The 13,790-nt window shown below is 34.6% G+C and overlaps 2 protein-coding genes across 3 annotated transcripts; one reads left to right on the top strand and one right to left on the bottom strand.

Moving 5' to 3' along the window:
* Nucleotides 1–1,106: 1,106 nt before the first annotated feature.
* On the top strand, nucleotides 1,107–10,015 carry LOC107042185 (GTP-binding protein Di-Ras2). Of its 2 annotated transcripts, XM_015263098.2 has the most exons (6): nucleotides 1,107–1,345; nucleotides 3,069–3,192; nucleotides 7,333–8,152; nucleotides 8,315–8,460; nucleotides 8,530–8,792; nucleotides 8,882–10,015. In XM_015263098.2, the coding sequence occupies exons 3-6, from the start codon at nucleotides 7,966–7,968 to the stop codon at nucleotides 9,081–9,083; spliced, it is 798 nt and encodes a 265-aa protein (XP_015118584.1). In that variant the 5' UTR covers nucleotides 1,107–1,345; nucleotides 3,069–3,192; nucleotides 7,333–7,965; the 3' UTR covers nucleotides 9,084–10,015. The 2 variants fall into 2 exon arrangements, with proteins under 2 accessions (XP_015118584.1, XP_015118585.1); XM_015263099.2 differs by lacking the exon at nucleotides 3,069–3,192.
* A 476-nt stretch (nucleotides 10,016–10,491) lies between these two features.
* Nucleotides 10,492–13,622, bottom strand: LOC107042190 (regulator of MON1-CCZ1 complex). The gene is made up of 10 exons (XM_015263105.1): nucleotides 13,393–13,622; nucleotides 13,020–13,325; nucleotides 12,764–12,938; nucleotides 12,516–12,675; nucleotides 12,347–12,452; nucleotides 12,118–12,271; nucleotides 11,739–12,022; nucleotides 11,482–11,654; nucleotides 11,141–11,416; nucleotides 10,492–11,034 (listed from the first exon to the last, which is right to left on the bottom strand). Exons 1-10 carry the CDS (start codon nucleotides 13,507–13,509, stop codon nucleotides 10,767–10,769), a joined length of 2,019 nt encoding a protein of 672 aa, XP_015118591.1. The 5' UTR covers nucleotides 13,510–13,622; the 3' UTR covers nucleotides 10,492–10,766.
* Nucleotides 13,623–13,790: the final 168 nt, after the last annotated feature.

The following is a 13,790-nucleotide window of genomic DNA, read 5'->3' as shown; positions in this document are numbered from 1 at the left end:
GTTTAAAGTATTTCAAATATATGTTTTTCAAGTGTTTGCATACTTACTTTGAGTCGATTTCACTTTCAGTTGAAGAAATACTTAAATCCCCCTACACAAACCATTTTCCACTACGCTAACATCCCGACAAAGGGGGGCGGGGGCGAGGGACAGATAACAGTTGTCAGATAGTGAATACAAGCAAACCACTAAATTAGAGGAAAAAAAAAATAAAATCTACTGGTTATCCGTACCGACTCCACCAGTCGATACCATGAAAATACAATGTATCATTTTAATGAAATTCAATCGGGATTTATTTTTTTTTTTACTATTATTTTTAACGAAATTCGTTCCAAGTCCGAGAACTTGCAACTGGCTATCGCCCGAGGGCCTTCAGCCAAGATTTATTTTATTTCCAAGAGAATTAATCAATTGAGAAATATACAGGCTTGAAAATTGAGAATAGGGAGAATACAATGAGTTGTGCGATCGGTGAGGCTGGGCGATGCGAGTGACAAGAAAAGCCACGATTCTACAGTAGCCCTCGAAGATAATACCCGACGTCGATCAATCTTATACCTGACATTTCATAGAGCGCAAGCTTATCTTACCCATATCTAGCAAGCATCATGTGGGGAAACTACGCATTTTCCAAGAGGAAAATTTGAATAAACAAATGAATGCAAATGTTTATGGAATATCTTACATATGGGTATTGAAGGTATTGAAAGATTGTGTCAAACATCTCTCATTATTTTTTTCCATTTTATATCTCATATCTCAAAAATTATTCATTGGTTTCAAAGCTCTCATTCGGTTTTACCATTTTTTTTCTGCGCCCAATGCGTAATTATATGCACGTTGTGACGTTACGACACCTCTTAAATGAGATTTTATAAGACCATTAAATCCAGAGAGCAAGGGGCATCGGTTTAATGAGATTTAACGCTATGTTAGGGCCAAGATAATGACACATGACAAAGTGAATACTCACAAGTCTAACAACGTTTTAGTTGAAATTTTCGCGCATGGTCTGTGTTGTTTTCGACGAAAACGCTTCGAGAGTTGGGCGATGTGAATCGTGGATGAGAGAAACGACGTTAAGCGTCCCGACGCTCAGTGCCGCAGCGTCAATAGATCAGAACGCACCTTTTACCTCGTGCCATTATATAGATTAAATGCTTGTTGTGAATAAACTTCATTCTCCGAGGCAAAATGAAAAAATCCATTAAATTATTACAATTTGTCAACTATTTTTTTTCCTATCGCGTCTGTAATATTCGTCTTAATTACATTTTATTTTGTCTTCCAAACTGGTAGTTCATTAAATCATCATATCATTGAGAGATTGAGTCTCAACTTGGTAAGTTCATTTTATATCACTCTATATAGATAGTATTAAACACTGTTTTTAGAGTTGCCTACAGTCCCCGTTGAATACATGTATTAATTATATATTTCTTCTTGGCATTAATCATTTACTTCAAATTTTCCTCAGCAAGAAGAATACTCACAACTTTCTCGGATAGTTGATTTGTTTTGTAATTTTATATCTACCTATAATCTAAATGAACAAATGAATTGGGATTATACATTTTTCTTAGCAATTATCCGCATACTGAATATTCCATCAGCTATCGTCATCATGTCAATAATTTGTGCAACTACATGCAGTAATAACAATGATAATAATAATAATAATAATAATAATAATAATAATAATAATAATAATAATAATAATATCCATCATCAATGGATATTAAACACATTGAATTTATTTCACACATTTCCCGAAAAGATTAGCCAGGTTTATCCAATGTCACGTTTTCATTCACTAATTATTCGTGCATATGCTGCTTTTCGTGGAATATTCTCGTGGGGAAAATCATGTCTAAAGGATCTGCATAGGAAAAAGAGAAATAGAATTAAACTGTGCCGAATGGAAATTTTCACATGGAGAAATATTAATTTTATTCCGCCGGATAACAATAATGCATTAATCAACTTTGGAGATATCAAATTTTTCATTATCAAGAAACTGGTAGCTTTTTATTTCTCGTCTCCTTAACTTCAGATCCTCTCCTCGGCTTTTTCCTGAGGAGATGGAATCGTGTTTAATAAAAGAAGAAAACTCTATCCTGCAGCTGCATTCCTTTACACCGATTTTTTTTTCTTTTCCAAGTGAATATACAAGGTTAATTCAACTGAAGAATATCGTGCTTACTCGTGTTAAAATTCAATTACTCCGAAGGAATCCATTCGAGCAAGTGTATCCCTAGAGAACGACGACTACCGCGCGTATGGCATTCATTCTCAGGAGCCCTTCAATCTATCATTTTCCAACAAAGTGTATATTTTCAATGTTATTTTTACAAACGTAACGGCTTTTTGGATGACATTCTAATCATTTTAGCGAACCATGAATTAATCTTAGGAGTCGATTTGGACGCATATATCTCACTTTGGGGAAAAGAATTGACTTGAACGGTTTTACCGATTCGCTACTGAAATGATTAATCACAGAGTTCTCGCGAATAAATAAAGAGAAAACAAATACCATTCATCTACCAAATGTGGGTATACAAGTCTTCATTGTATAGAATAAACCAGAGTTTTCATTAAATCCTGGGGGGTTGCTTCTTTAGAGGAATATCGACCTCTGCCAGTCCCTCATCTATATCTTGACTATACCGTAGTAGCTACCGTGAAATTTCGTATTACCACTTTATCACGGGGTTCTGTGCAGTTCATGAGTGTAATTGCATGCTACTGTTGCTTTATTTGACTATATATATATATATATATGTGTTTATGTGTCCTGAGAGGACTTTGTACGAAATGCAGGACTGGGACAAAGGACCACTTTGAAATTGAATTTCCTAACAAAGTTTGAAAAAAAAAAACATTGAAAGCGATGACCATTAAAATCATTGACTATCAAATATCAATTCACTGAAATTAATCAGTACTATTAAAACATACTAAAAAAAATGAAGAAAAGACATTTAGAAGATATTGCTTAAAAAAATTCACATCTGCAGCTTAATTTATTTGTGTCGATATGTTTTGCTTATACATATACACAGCGCGAGACAAAGGATCGTTCTCACCCTGTTTTACGTAGAACGACGGCGCGACCTCGTGGAGCCTACGCCCCGCAAGCCACATTCAATACTCAACAAAGAGCGTAGAGGAGGCGAGTAGTACATAGTAAGACTAAACGTTGACGGTAGATTTACAGAATTGAAATTGGATATGTTCTCATCTGCCATTTAGTTCTATGCAAGAGCACTCTCCATTTCTGACGCACTCAATGAATGTATTTTTCAATGGAAAGCATGTTCTCTCTTCTCTATTTTCTACATTGAGTAAACGAATAGTTAACAAAAATTGGAAAATATTGATGAAATTCTATCATGGACTTGACAACTTGTAGTTAATGAGCAAACATTTTGACCAATTAGTGACTCAACTCTTGAATGAAGCCAGAAATGGCAACTTAAGGTGAACCTGACAAAGCTACAACTTTATAATGACAAAAACTGGTTCTCACACATTAAACTTTTGTAATAATCCCTGACCTTTGTCCCCTTCGACCGATCAAAAAATACCGTAAATATTCAACTTTAAATTAATTACCCACAAACTATTAATGAAACAGTTTGACAATATACAATCGACGATTGATGCAAACTGAAGCTAAATAGCATTTCTGCCACTAGCCTCACTAATTTACAGATTATCATTTATAAATTTGATGAATTTAGCACATAAGCTCATTCAGGAAGAGAAAAAAAATCAATTTTCATCTTTATAAGTTATTATCACTTTATTAGCAAGAAAATGAGACTAAAAATTTGTTCACCATGAGTCTTCCGATAAAGTGAAAATATATATGTATCATCAACCTGAGGTTATACTAGAAACAACACTGCTGGATCGTCCATCCAGACTTGTTACCGCCCACTGGTTCACACAGTTGCCTTTGATCATTTCACGCAAGAATTGCCAGATATACCGGGCTATAGTACAGTGGTGGTTGAATCGACAGGCCAGGAAGCTCTGGCTGACACCGATACAAGTAGTATAGGGTCGATGGTGCGACATCACAGGCATGCTGAAAAGAGTTGGACACATATGGTGGATATTTTGCCGTTCACTTGATGCCTGCCTCAGTGAACAACCCCATTTTCTAACACCCCTAATTCTAACGCTCCCTTTTCAAGCCCACTTGTTTCAAACTTGTGAATATTATGCCTCTCCCCCGCACCCGCCCCCGCTATAACAAATTGGTAACGATAATAATAATAATAATAATAATAATAATAATGTAGTCTATTATATTCCATGATTTTTCATTTGCATCATAGTTTCCCATTAGCCTCACTATGACAGCAGCAGAATCACAGCGTCTGCTATATAGATAAATACTTAGCGAAACTAAGCCGGATGATCTTCCACCCGCTGTGGGGAGAATGCGTTATACTTCAATTTTCTTCCTCAGTTAATTCAATCAACACAAGATTATTCCTTTTTCCCCTCTGTTTTGCATATAGGTTGTCGTCATGAAAAGCATAATGACGTTCTTGTATGTGTCATCCCCTGGCTTTTGTTTCAATGGAGTGAAATGCTATTGCCAGTGGGGGGGCTTCATGGCAAAATCGTTGTACTACTATATACACGTACACATAAAATAGCAATTCCCCTTGTTGAGCTAACAACAACATCTAATTATTTGGCTTTCCTATGCTATTGCAATTCCTCTTATTTACTATAAATAAAATACTCTTTACTCTTTTATTTTCCATACTTTTCCTTTATTATTACATCATTAACGGCGACAAATCAGTGTTCAGCTCCTTACTAATTTACCCGTAGTGATGAGAACGCTTGTAATCAAGGTGCATGAATTTGAGTATAAATATATAAATAATGAGGTGCTCAATAAGATTTAACCTCATTCCATATTCTAGACTTTACAGATTCACTCATTAAGAAATAAGAAGAACAACTGCACTGGAGATTCAAGTAGTCGATCCTCTTGACTATCGTCCTAATATTTACTATTCCCGCTTATTCTGCCCACTGTATTTTCTCTACCATACTTTTATATCTACACAAGTATTTTGCTCCCAGCTAAAATTAGAGGAAAAAATTTAAGCAAGAAGAACGGAAATAACGAGCATGTGGTTTTATTTTATAATATGGAAGAAAAAATGATGTAATGAAGTTTGGTGTAAAGTTTTCGTTCTCAGTGAATATAATGATGGATTTTTCGTCTGAATAGTGCAATCAAAGAATCCAGAGTTTTTCTTTCGCATAAACAGACATCTATCATATTAAGGGCTGATGAATTTGTTGAATTTGAAAGAGCAGCGCTCCGTAGAAAAAATAAATTTTCAATTTATGAATTATCATGCCAGCCATATAATTTGTTCTTTGTTTCAATTTAATTCTCCGAGTTCCAAGTACCGCTCGAAAGCATTGTGCTGCACAACTAAGGGAAGAATGGAGAAAAGTTTGTAATTCCTTTACAAGAGAATAAGCTCAAGTTTCCAAGGTAAAAGTGGGGTTCAGTATAAATTGATGATGAACTGGCATTGGAGCTTCTAGAACAAGATGGAATCAATAATATTTTTTTTTCTATATAGGGACATAGGGACATCAAGTATTTTCGGACAATCCAATTTATGTAGAAATTGAAAACTCAGAAAATAAATTTGACCTGAACGCGTGCAATTGCACACGAGTGATTATTATAATAGTGATATGAAAAAGGACTTTGAGATGAAAAGTTGTTCCCACTTGAAGGAATATATCTAAATCTAATGAGATAATCCCTTGGCTATCATCAATTCAATTATCTGAAAGCGCATGAGGATTATGTATAAAGGACGTTGTCTGACATAGCTCGTCCATATCTACTTTTCGCCCCAGCGTCCCAGCGTCGATTCGCAACAATGTGCACATTTCAACTCATTTTTCAAATTCACAGGCAACTTTATTAATTATTCAACAAATTCATATCCTCTCTTTTCGTATTCTTTAATTATGTAAATTTGGAACTGTACTAATTTTACACAATTTCCTTTTTTCAATGAAGTAATTATATATGTAGACTCCACGTTTACATCCGCTTCATACAAAGACCTGTTTGATGATTTACTAATAAATCCTGGTGAAGTTTCTCGCAAGAAACTTTACTACGAACGTATAGTACACATTAGAAACTTCAACAAGTGAATTTGCACATCGACATAGAACTTGCTGAGAACAGCTTTGATGATAAACGCACATAATCACCATTTATTATTAATATACATAAAATTGCACGATAATGAATATTAATAACTGATGCGTAAGAAAGTTTGCATATTCACTGTTAAATTGTAGCCGTATGTATTTTAATTGGGCTGATCGCGTTGCACGTAAACTAGTCTTCACACCTGAGTATTTCGAAACTATGATTCATATGTATACAGATATATAAATATATATATATATATATATATATATATATATATATGAAGGAATCGGCATAACACGCTTCCGTGGTTTTAATATCATTAATTAATATCACAACGCAATTGTCATATGCTCGAGCATGTGGAATGAGGGAAGGCCAGTTAGTGGGGATTAATATAGCCGCTGGATATCTCTCTCACTTCATAAGTGCCAATTTTACCTCTGTACCTGCCCTATTTCAGTATTAGTGACAATCGTCTAGTTCATATGCATGAGATCAATATTTTCCATGATTTGATGATAGAATTTGCTCTTCGTAAAAATAACTTATTTCTCCCTGAAACGAAGGAAAAATATATTGACATATTGAAAGGTAAAGATTTAGTTGACCAAAATTAATAGTGATCGATCGCCACCTCATCACTTGGAAGTAGAAACTCAGGTGCATTGTTAAACTCAATTAGAGTACTAAGTCACTATCTACAGATGGATTTTAAAATTTCACGCTCCCTTTAAATTTTTCTATCTTTTTTCGTTCTTTACCTTGTAATTGTGTGCTGGGTTTTTTTCTTTTTTCATCCATCATAAGATCAAACTGCATCATCAACGATTTGTGGTATATCACATATCTGTCATGTATAGTATCCATACGCTCCTGTGGCGTTAGTAGCTAATCAATTGTGGTTTCTGAATTATTCAAAATCCTTTCACTATATTATAATTTAATGACGTACCATCCAACTCAATTAAATTTAGCTATTAATTAGGATTTGGAGAGAATGAAAAACTATATTTTGGGAGACGTTATTCATTAAAAAAAAAAAAACTACTCTTTCTCTAATAAATCGAATTCAATTTTAATAACGACTGCTCAATTCAAAATAGTTTACTTCAGATTGCTGAAAAAACGCCAGAAAGGAAGAAACGCTACAAAGAACCAGAGTGCACTAGGGGATTATCAATGTCAAGAGCAACAGAGAACAAGTCTAGGAAATGTCTTCCTCAGATCACCTTTAAATTGACCAACTTGACAGAAAATCTTTAAAATGAAATCTCACGGATGTTGGCTATGATTGCAAAATTGACGTAAATTTTTAAAAACTATGGATTTATATGATGTTTGACGAGAAAATGAGAAAATTATCACATTTTGAGGAAAAAAGAGAAAAAAAAATGGAAATACCTGCGGCATTCGATTACTATCGGTAAATTCAAAGAGTACTTACAAACGTCTCGAAGCCACGAAGAGAATTTAATTATAAATTTAGCCTCAAGGTTGCCCTCAAGACACTGGGCACATAGAATTTCCTGTGGGATACTGGGAAACCGAGCTCGATTGAATGCATCGTGTAGAAGCGACTGAAAACGACTGTGCAGATGATGAGAAAAAAAAATGAAATGAGAGTGATAAATTATGTAATTACAATATTGATAAAAGTAAGATTGACTGTGACCTAGAAATAGAGAGGGAGAGAGAGAAAAAGAGTGTGATTAACTTAAATCAGTCAGTCAGTTATCATGACAGACTATGAGAGAATACGAGTGGTGGTGCTTGGGGGTGCTGGTGTTGGAAAAAGCGCTATTCTTAGGAGGCTCCTTGGACAAGGATTTACAGAGAGATACCGACCCACCGTTGAGGATCTCTACTCCAGGGAATGCATACTGGGAACGCTTACACTCAAAGTAGATCTGTTGGACACTGCCGGTGAGAAAAAGTATTGATTGAATTTATAATAACGAGAGAGAGAGAGAGAAAATTTCTCTCCTCTTTCTAATTGTTTCTTCCTTGTGGACATGTTGAGTTCAATCCTCCGATAGTTGGATAGTTGATACGAATATCTTTATATTTTTAAACTAATTGGCCCAGGTGACCTTCAGTTTCCAGCAATGCGGAGACTCAGTATAGCAACGGCACACGCTTTTTTACTCGTCTATGCAACAACTTCTCTACCGAGTTTTGAATGTGTCAAGAGATGCTTTGAAGAAGTCCGAGAACAGCGCCCTGACTATCAGGTTTGTAATTTTGAGGAAACTTGACCAAGCAGATTTTACATTTTTTTTCTCATCTCTACTCATTTCTAGGAAGTGCCAATAGTAGTCGCTGGTAATAAAGTAGACTTGGCATTAGCACGAAGGGAAGTTGCAATAGAAGACGCAAGTGAATGGCTGTTTTGTCAACTGCCAAAGCTCAGGGCGAAAATAATGGAGTGTTCCGCTAAAGATGACTACAACATCAAAGAAATATTCAGATGTTTTGTGACACTGTCGAAAATTCAAAAGAATCCTACTGGGGAATTGGATGAGTCTGGCCTCAGGAGAAGATGCTCAGCGTACGGATCTAGAAGGTAACAAATATCGAGTATGGAAATGATCCATACTCGATGAATTATTCATTCAAATAATCATCTAACATCTTTTTATCTCTCTGCGGAAGTTCCGGAAGCCCAGGAGGAAAAGCAGGAAGCACGGCTGCTGGTAGCACTCAACAAGTTGTTGCAGCTCAAGGTACAAGTTTCATTGCAGTTGCTGAAGAAGTCAAGAGTAAACCACGCAGCAGAAGTCTCATAAGACGGGCATCACGAAAAACAAAACAGCAAATACGTGAAGCCCATACCGACGACTGCAATATATCCTAAACGAGCTATTTCCTTTTTAATCCATAAATAATGATTAGTGTTAAATTGAAAAGACATATTATTTTTATTGAATCCAAACATTTATCTGCATTTACGCACGGATAATTGTCTAGTATTAATATGGTGGATGGGCCCCGAGCGATAACAAGTGGATCGATCAAACCGTCAAGATAAATAGCTATTAATCTACATTTTATCTGGTTAACATTTTAATGTCCAAGGTTTCTACAGACAGGCCGAATTTTTTTCTTTTTTAAATCATGAGTAGATTTGAATTTCAACATTTTTCCGTCCCCAAAAATTGTGCCAAATCAATGACTTTCTTGTCTTGTTGAAAAATCAAAATTAAAACATTAGTATTTCTCTTACAAGATAATTATAATTTTTACTAGAATTTATTCTGGAATGAAATCTCACCATCTCTATTCAAAATACAAGCACTTTTGTCTTTTCGCACATTAAACTAAAAATCAATGAATTAACGTTTGAAAAGAGGGCACAAATTATTCGTAAATATTTTCCGAAAGATTGTAGTATTAGAAAATAAATTCTAGGATATTTGCAATATTTGAATATAAATAATCCCCGTGGTACCCGAGACCAAAAAGAAAGTGTTTACCATTTAATGAAATGAAGTTTAGATTTTAAGAAATGAAATGAAAGATAAAAATCATATTATTGTGATCCCTACTTATCCCTCAGGTAATGTGAGTGAGAGCAGTTCTGAGCTAGAAATTATTTCAATTTCAAAGCGTATTATTGAGCTAGATCCTTAATTTTCAATACATATCCTTAAGGAATAAATCGGTATGTCAGTATGTTGATGAATATGAAAAAATACAATTGACAAGAATGATTTAATTTGTAACATGTAACAAGAAAGACAATGAGTGATTTAATGATATGTCAATAAAAATGTTTTTAATTGTTAATATTTGTAATTCAATTTCTAATACAAACAATAATTTGATTTGAGCAATTTAAAAAATTCGGAGGATTGAAAATACCAATCACAAAAATCGTGTTCATCTCTCAGACTGAAATGAATGAACGAACGAATGAATTAATTCTCTCTTTCCGAGAACATTACGCGCATTTTTTCTATTATTTTCATGGTCTGAAATTTGCTGATAGTCTTCGGGAGGTGGGTTGAATGAGACAAAGCACCGTATTGATTTTTATCCGTTTTTCCCACATGTTTTTTTTTTATTCAATTTTTTTCGCCTATTCAGTGTACGACAGCCTGGGGATCGTGCTCTTCTGGCTGCGATGATAAAACATTTTACAGGCCACTGAATGCACTGATTGGAATATCCTCTTGTTTATTAAAATTCAGCCTTATTCTTCGATAACTCGTGGCTCTATTGACATTTAAATAAATAGATCGACGTATTTCTTAGGTGGTTTTTATCATCTTTATTATTTCATAATAAATTGTGGTATTTTACATTTCGCTTAAAAAACAATAATTATTTTTCTATTTTATGGATTCCTCTACATTATTATTTTTTTTTTCCCCCATTAAATTCCATAGTTTTGTGGAATGATAATTTGTTTGAAAGAAATTAAGCAATTTTATCACTGAAAATATTCCTATGGGTGAACGTTTTCAATCCAACAAACTATCGAATTTAATATCTCGATTCTCACCTTTATCCATTCTCCGAAATCTCGTTGATGGGACTAGTTTTGCGACGAAACAGTAGAAATGTTCGAGTTTAAATTGCCATCACAGCCATTGTTGATGCCGTGAAACAAATTTTCAAAGTGTTTTACGTATGCTTGACAATGCTCACCCCGTGTGAATGCTATTGTATTGTGAAGTCTCATATTGCGTTGCTCAAAGAATTTATATACAGAATGGAATAGCGTTGGATCATTCAGCGCTCTAGCTGCTTCAAGGAACTTGCGCGCAGATACCTGATCAATCATTCCAACAGATCGGACATACCTGTAAGTAATTGTCAAAAAGCATTGAAGCGGATGTGAATGGTAAAATGAAAAAACAAAACAAAAAGCAAAAAAAGAAACACATTAATAAGTAAACAATTTTTTACCTCAGTGCGGGTAAAATATGTCCTTTTGACAGAAGCACTTCAATAATCTCTTCATGTGCATTCCCAAGACGTTTCAACATATCCAAAGCCAATTGATGAGCAGCTGGATAGAGATTTTCCAGAGATAAAAGCAAACAGGCTAGAGGTTTCGAATCAGCAACCACATGATACTGCAGCAATTGATGTAGCTGGTAATATGCCTTACGTTGGACCAATGTTGTGATTACTAATTCGTGCAAATAATGTTGCACCGGAATGCCATGCTCTGTCAATGATCTAAAATCAATAATTGTTAGTCAATTCAAATTGCCATTCAACATACACCATAATATAATTGATACCTTATGTATTCTAGCAACACCCAAATGATCATTTTCGGTTCAATGATTTCACCAGATGAAAATTTTGAAAGAATATGAGAATATATATCACTCTGATCAATTAATGCCTTGAAAGCAAAATTTTCTGAAGAATTTGGCGGAGACTTTGGAACATTTTGCAATGGTGTACCCATCTGTCAATGAAAAAACATTTCAGTACAATATAAACATCAAATAATTCACGGCAATTGAGTCCTTAAATATGTATATATCATTACTTGACTCTGAATTTCATTCTCCAAATGATTTCTATAAATGTCATTCAATTTATCAAAAATAGCAGGCATGTCTCCAAGAGTTATCGGTAAATCATTGACATAATTTTGAAGCACTTGAAGTAAAATTTGTTTTGAATTTTTTCTCTGCAGTAAAAATTCCACCAATTGAACTTTGTCATCAATAAGTTGTACGAGACAGTCCAGTCGAAGTTGTATGTACCATAAACATCCTAATTTGGCATCAATCACGATATTTGGCTGAAAAACTACCCAATTGGGTGAATCTGAAATTTTTCTTTTAATACGAAAATATCAATTCATAAATTGTCCATGTAAATATAAAAATTTCAATGGAAATTATCAATTTATCGTAGGATACAGAGTTGACAGGGCTGAATCACTTGTTCCGACAATGTTGCACCTTGGACTTTGAGATTGTATGGCTTTATGGGTTTAGGTGCAGCCACGGCAGTGTGATGCATCACTGTACCATCAGAAACCCCAGCTAACATGATATCAAAAATCATTGAAGTCTGAAAATTATACCAATTGATGTTAATCATATTTTTATTTACATTATTATTATTTTTATCAATTTATCAATGTACCTTTGAAGCTTGATGATGGACAATTATTAAATTATCAACAACATTGATGGCGAACCTTCCGGTCATGTCTAGTTTGAGTATATGACTTTTTTTGATTGTCAACATTCTGCAATTGAAGGAAGGACATTATACATTATATCCGTAGAATTGGATTATATACTACACTTACTTGTGAACAGTATATACACAAACGTAGGCAGTTCCAACTGACTTATTGGCTCCATGCTGATGTCTCAAAACTATTATACAAGGAATTCCGTAGAGCACAGCCAGAGCAACATCCCTCTCGGAAACAGCTAGTTTTCCTGGTTTCGATGGCGTCACCTCCACTGAACAAAAAAACCATTTCTCATTGTAAAATTTTATGTCGGATGGGGGAAAAAAAACATTTTTTGTTTTTTTTTGTAATCAACTCACTCTCAAATTTCGTTATTTTGTTCAAATTCCCAGGGGTAACATGGAGTGCCTGCATCTGATTTCCAATCGTCCCAGAGGAAAGTAAAATCATATTACTTTGACAACAGTAAACGTACCAATTAACTCCTAAACTCAAAGATTTTAGAGCTTTCACACTTTTTTTTGCTGGATTTACCTGAAAATTTTTCGATTTTCTGATGAAGCAATTTTGTAAACAAATATATGCCAATATATACATGTATATATATATATATACCAGGAATAATTCCACTCCGTGATCTGTGATTACGAGAATTTCATTGCCATAGGTCCAAACAAATCCTTGAATCGAGGCATTCTTTCCTCTGCAGGTCTGTGAATATTCGACATTATCCAAAGCCAAGTTGGTCGAGTAATTGACGAATTCTACAGAAGTAGTGGTTCTCTGGATCGCAAGGATATTCATATTAGGTGAGAATTTGATGGATATAACAGGACCTTTGTCATCCATACGAAAGTTTAAATTACACTCGGGGCCTTTGACGAGGACTCCTGTCACTCCACCGGATCTCACAGCGAATACCTGTTGAGAAAACCTTTTACATGTTTTTTCTCAAAATTTCCAATTGAAATTCAATTAAATTCATAACCTGTTGTTTAGAGTCATCGAAGAAGACATTTGTAAGACTGCTAACAGATTCAAATTTTATCGGATCCTCAGATAACTCCAAGTAATAATCCTCCCCAGGCACTTGATTATTTCCCATTTTTGGTTTTTTCAACTCTTTTGACTAAAAAATCTATATAAAGAATAAAAAACAACAAACAAATTTCTGTCTGACATTTGACGATTCTCTCTCTCTCTCTCTTTCTTTATAAAATCATCAGCTGTTCTCTGTTGGTTCTTTTGGGGCTGATGTCCATTCGTGTCATTCTATTAATTGTTGTAACTCTGACAAGATGGCGCCACATGAATAGAAATTGCGCGATGAACGTCAATAGCTTTGACTCACACACACACATACACATGCGTTAATGTGTGTCGTAT

This window comes from Diachasma alloeum, unplaced genomic scaffold, assembly GCF_001412515.2.
Source record: "Diachasma alloeum isolate Michigan unplaced genomic scaffold, Dall2.0 Dall_scaffold_00430, whole genome shotgun sequence".
NCBI lineage: Eukaryota > Metazoa > Arthropoda > Insecta > Hymenoptera > Braconidae > Diachasma > Diachasma alloeum.
Note: the sequence above shows the minus strand (reverse complement) of the source record. Positions and strands in the feature narration are given on the sequence as shown.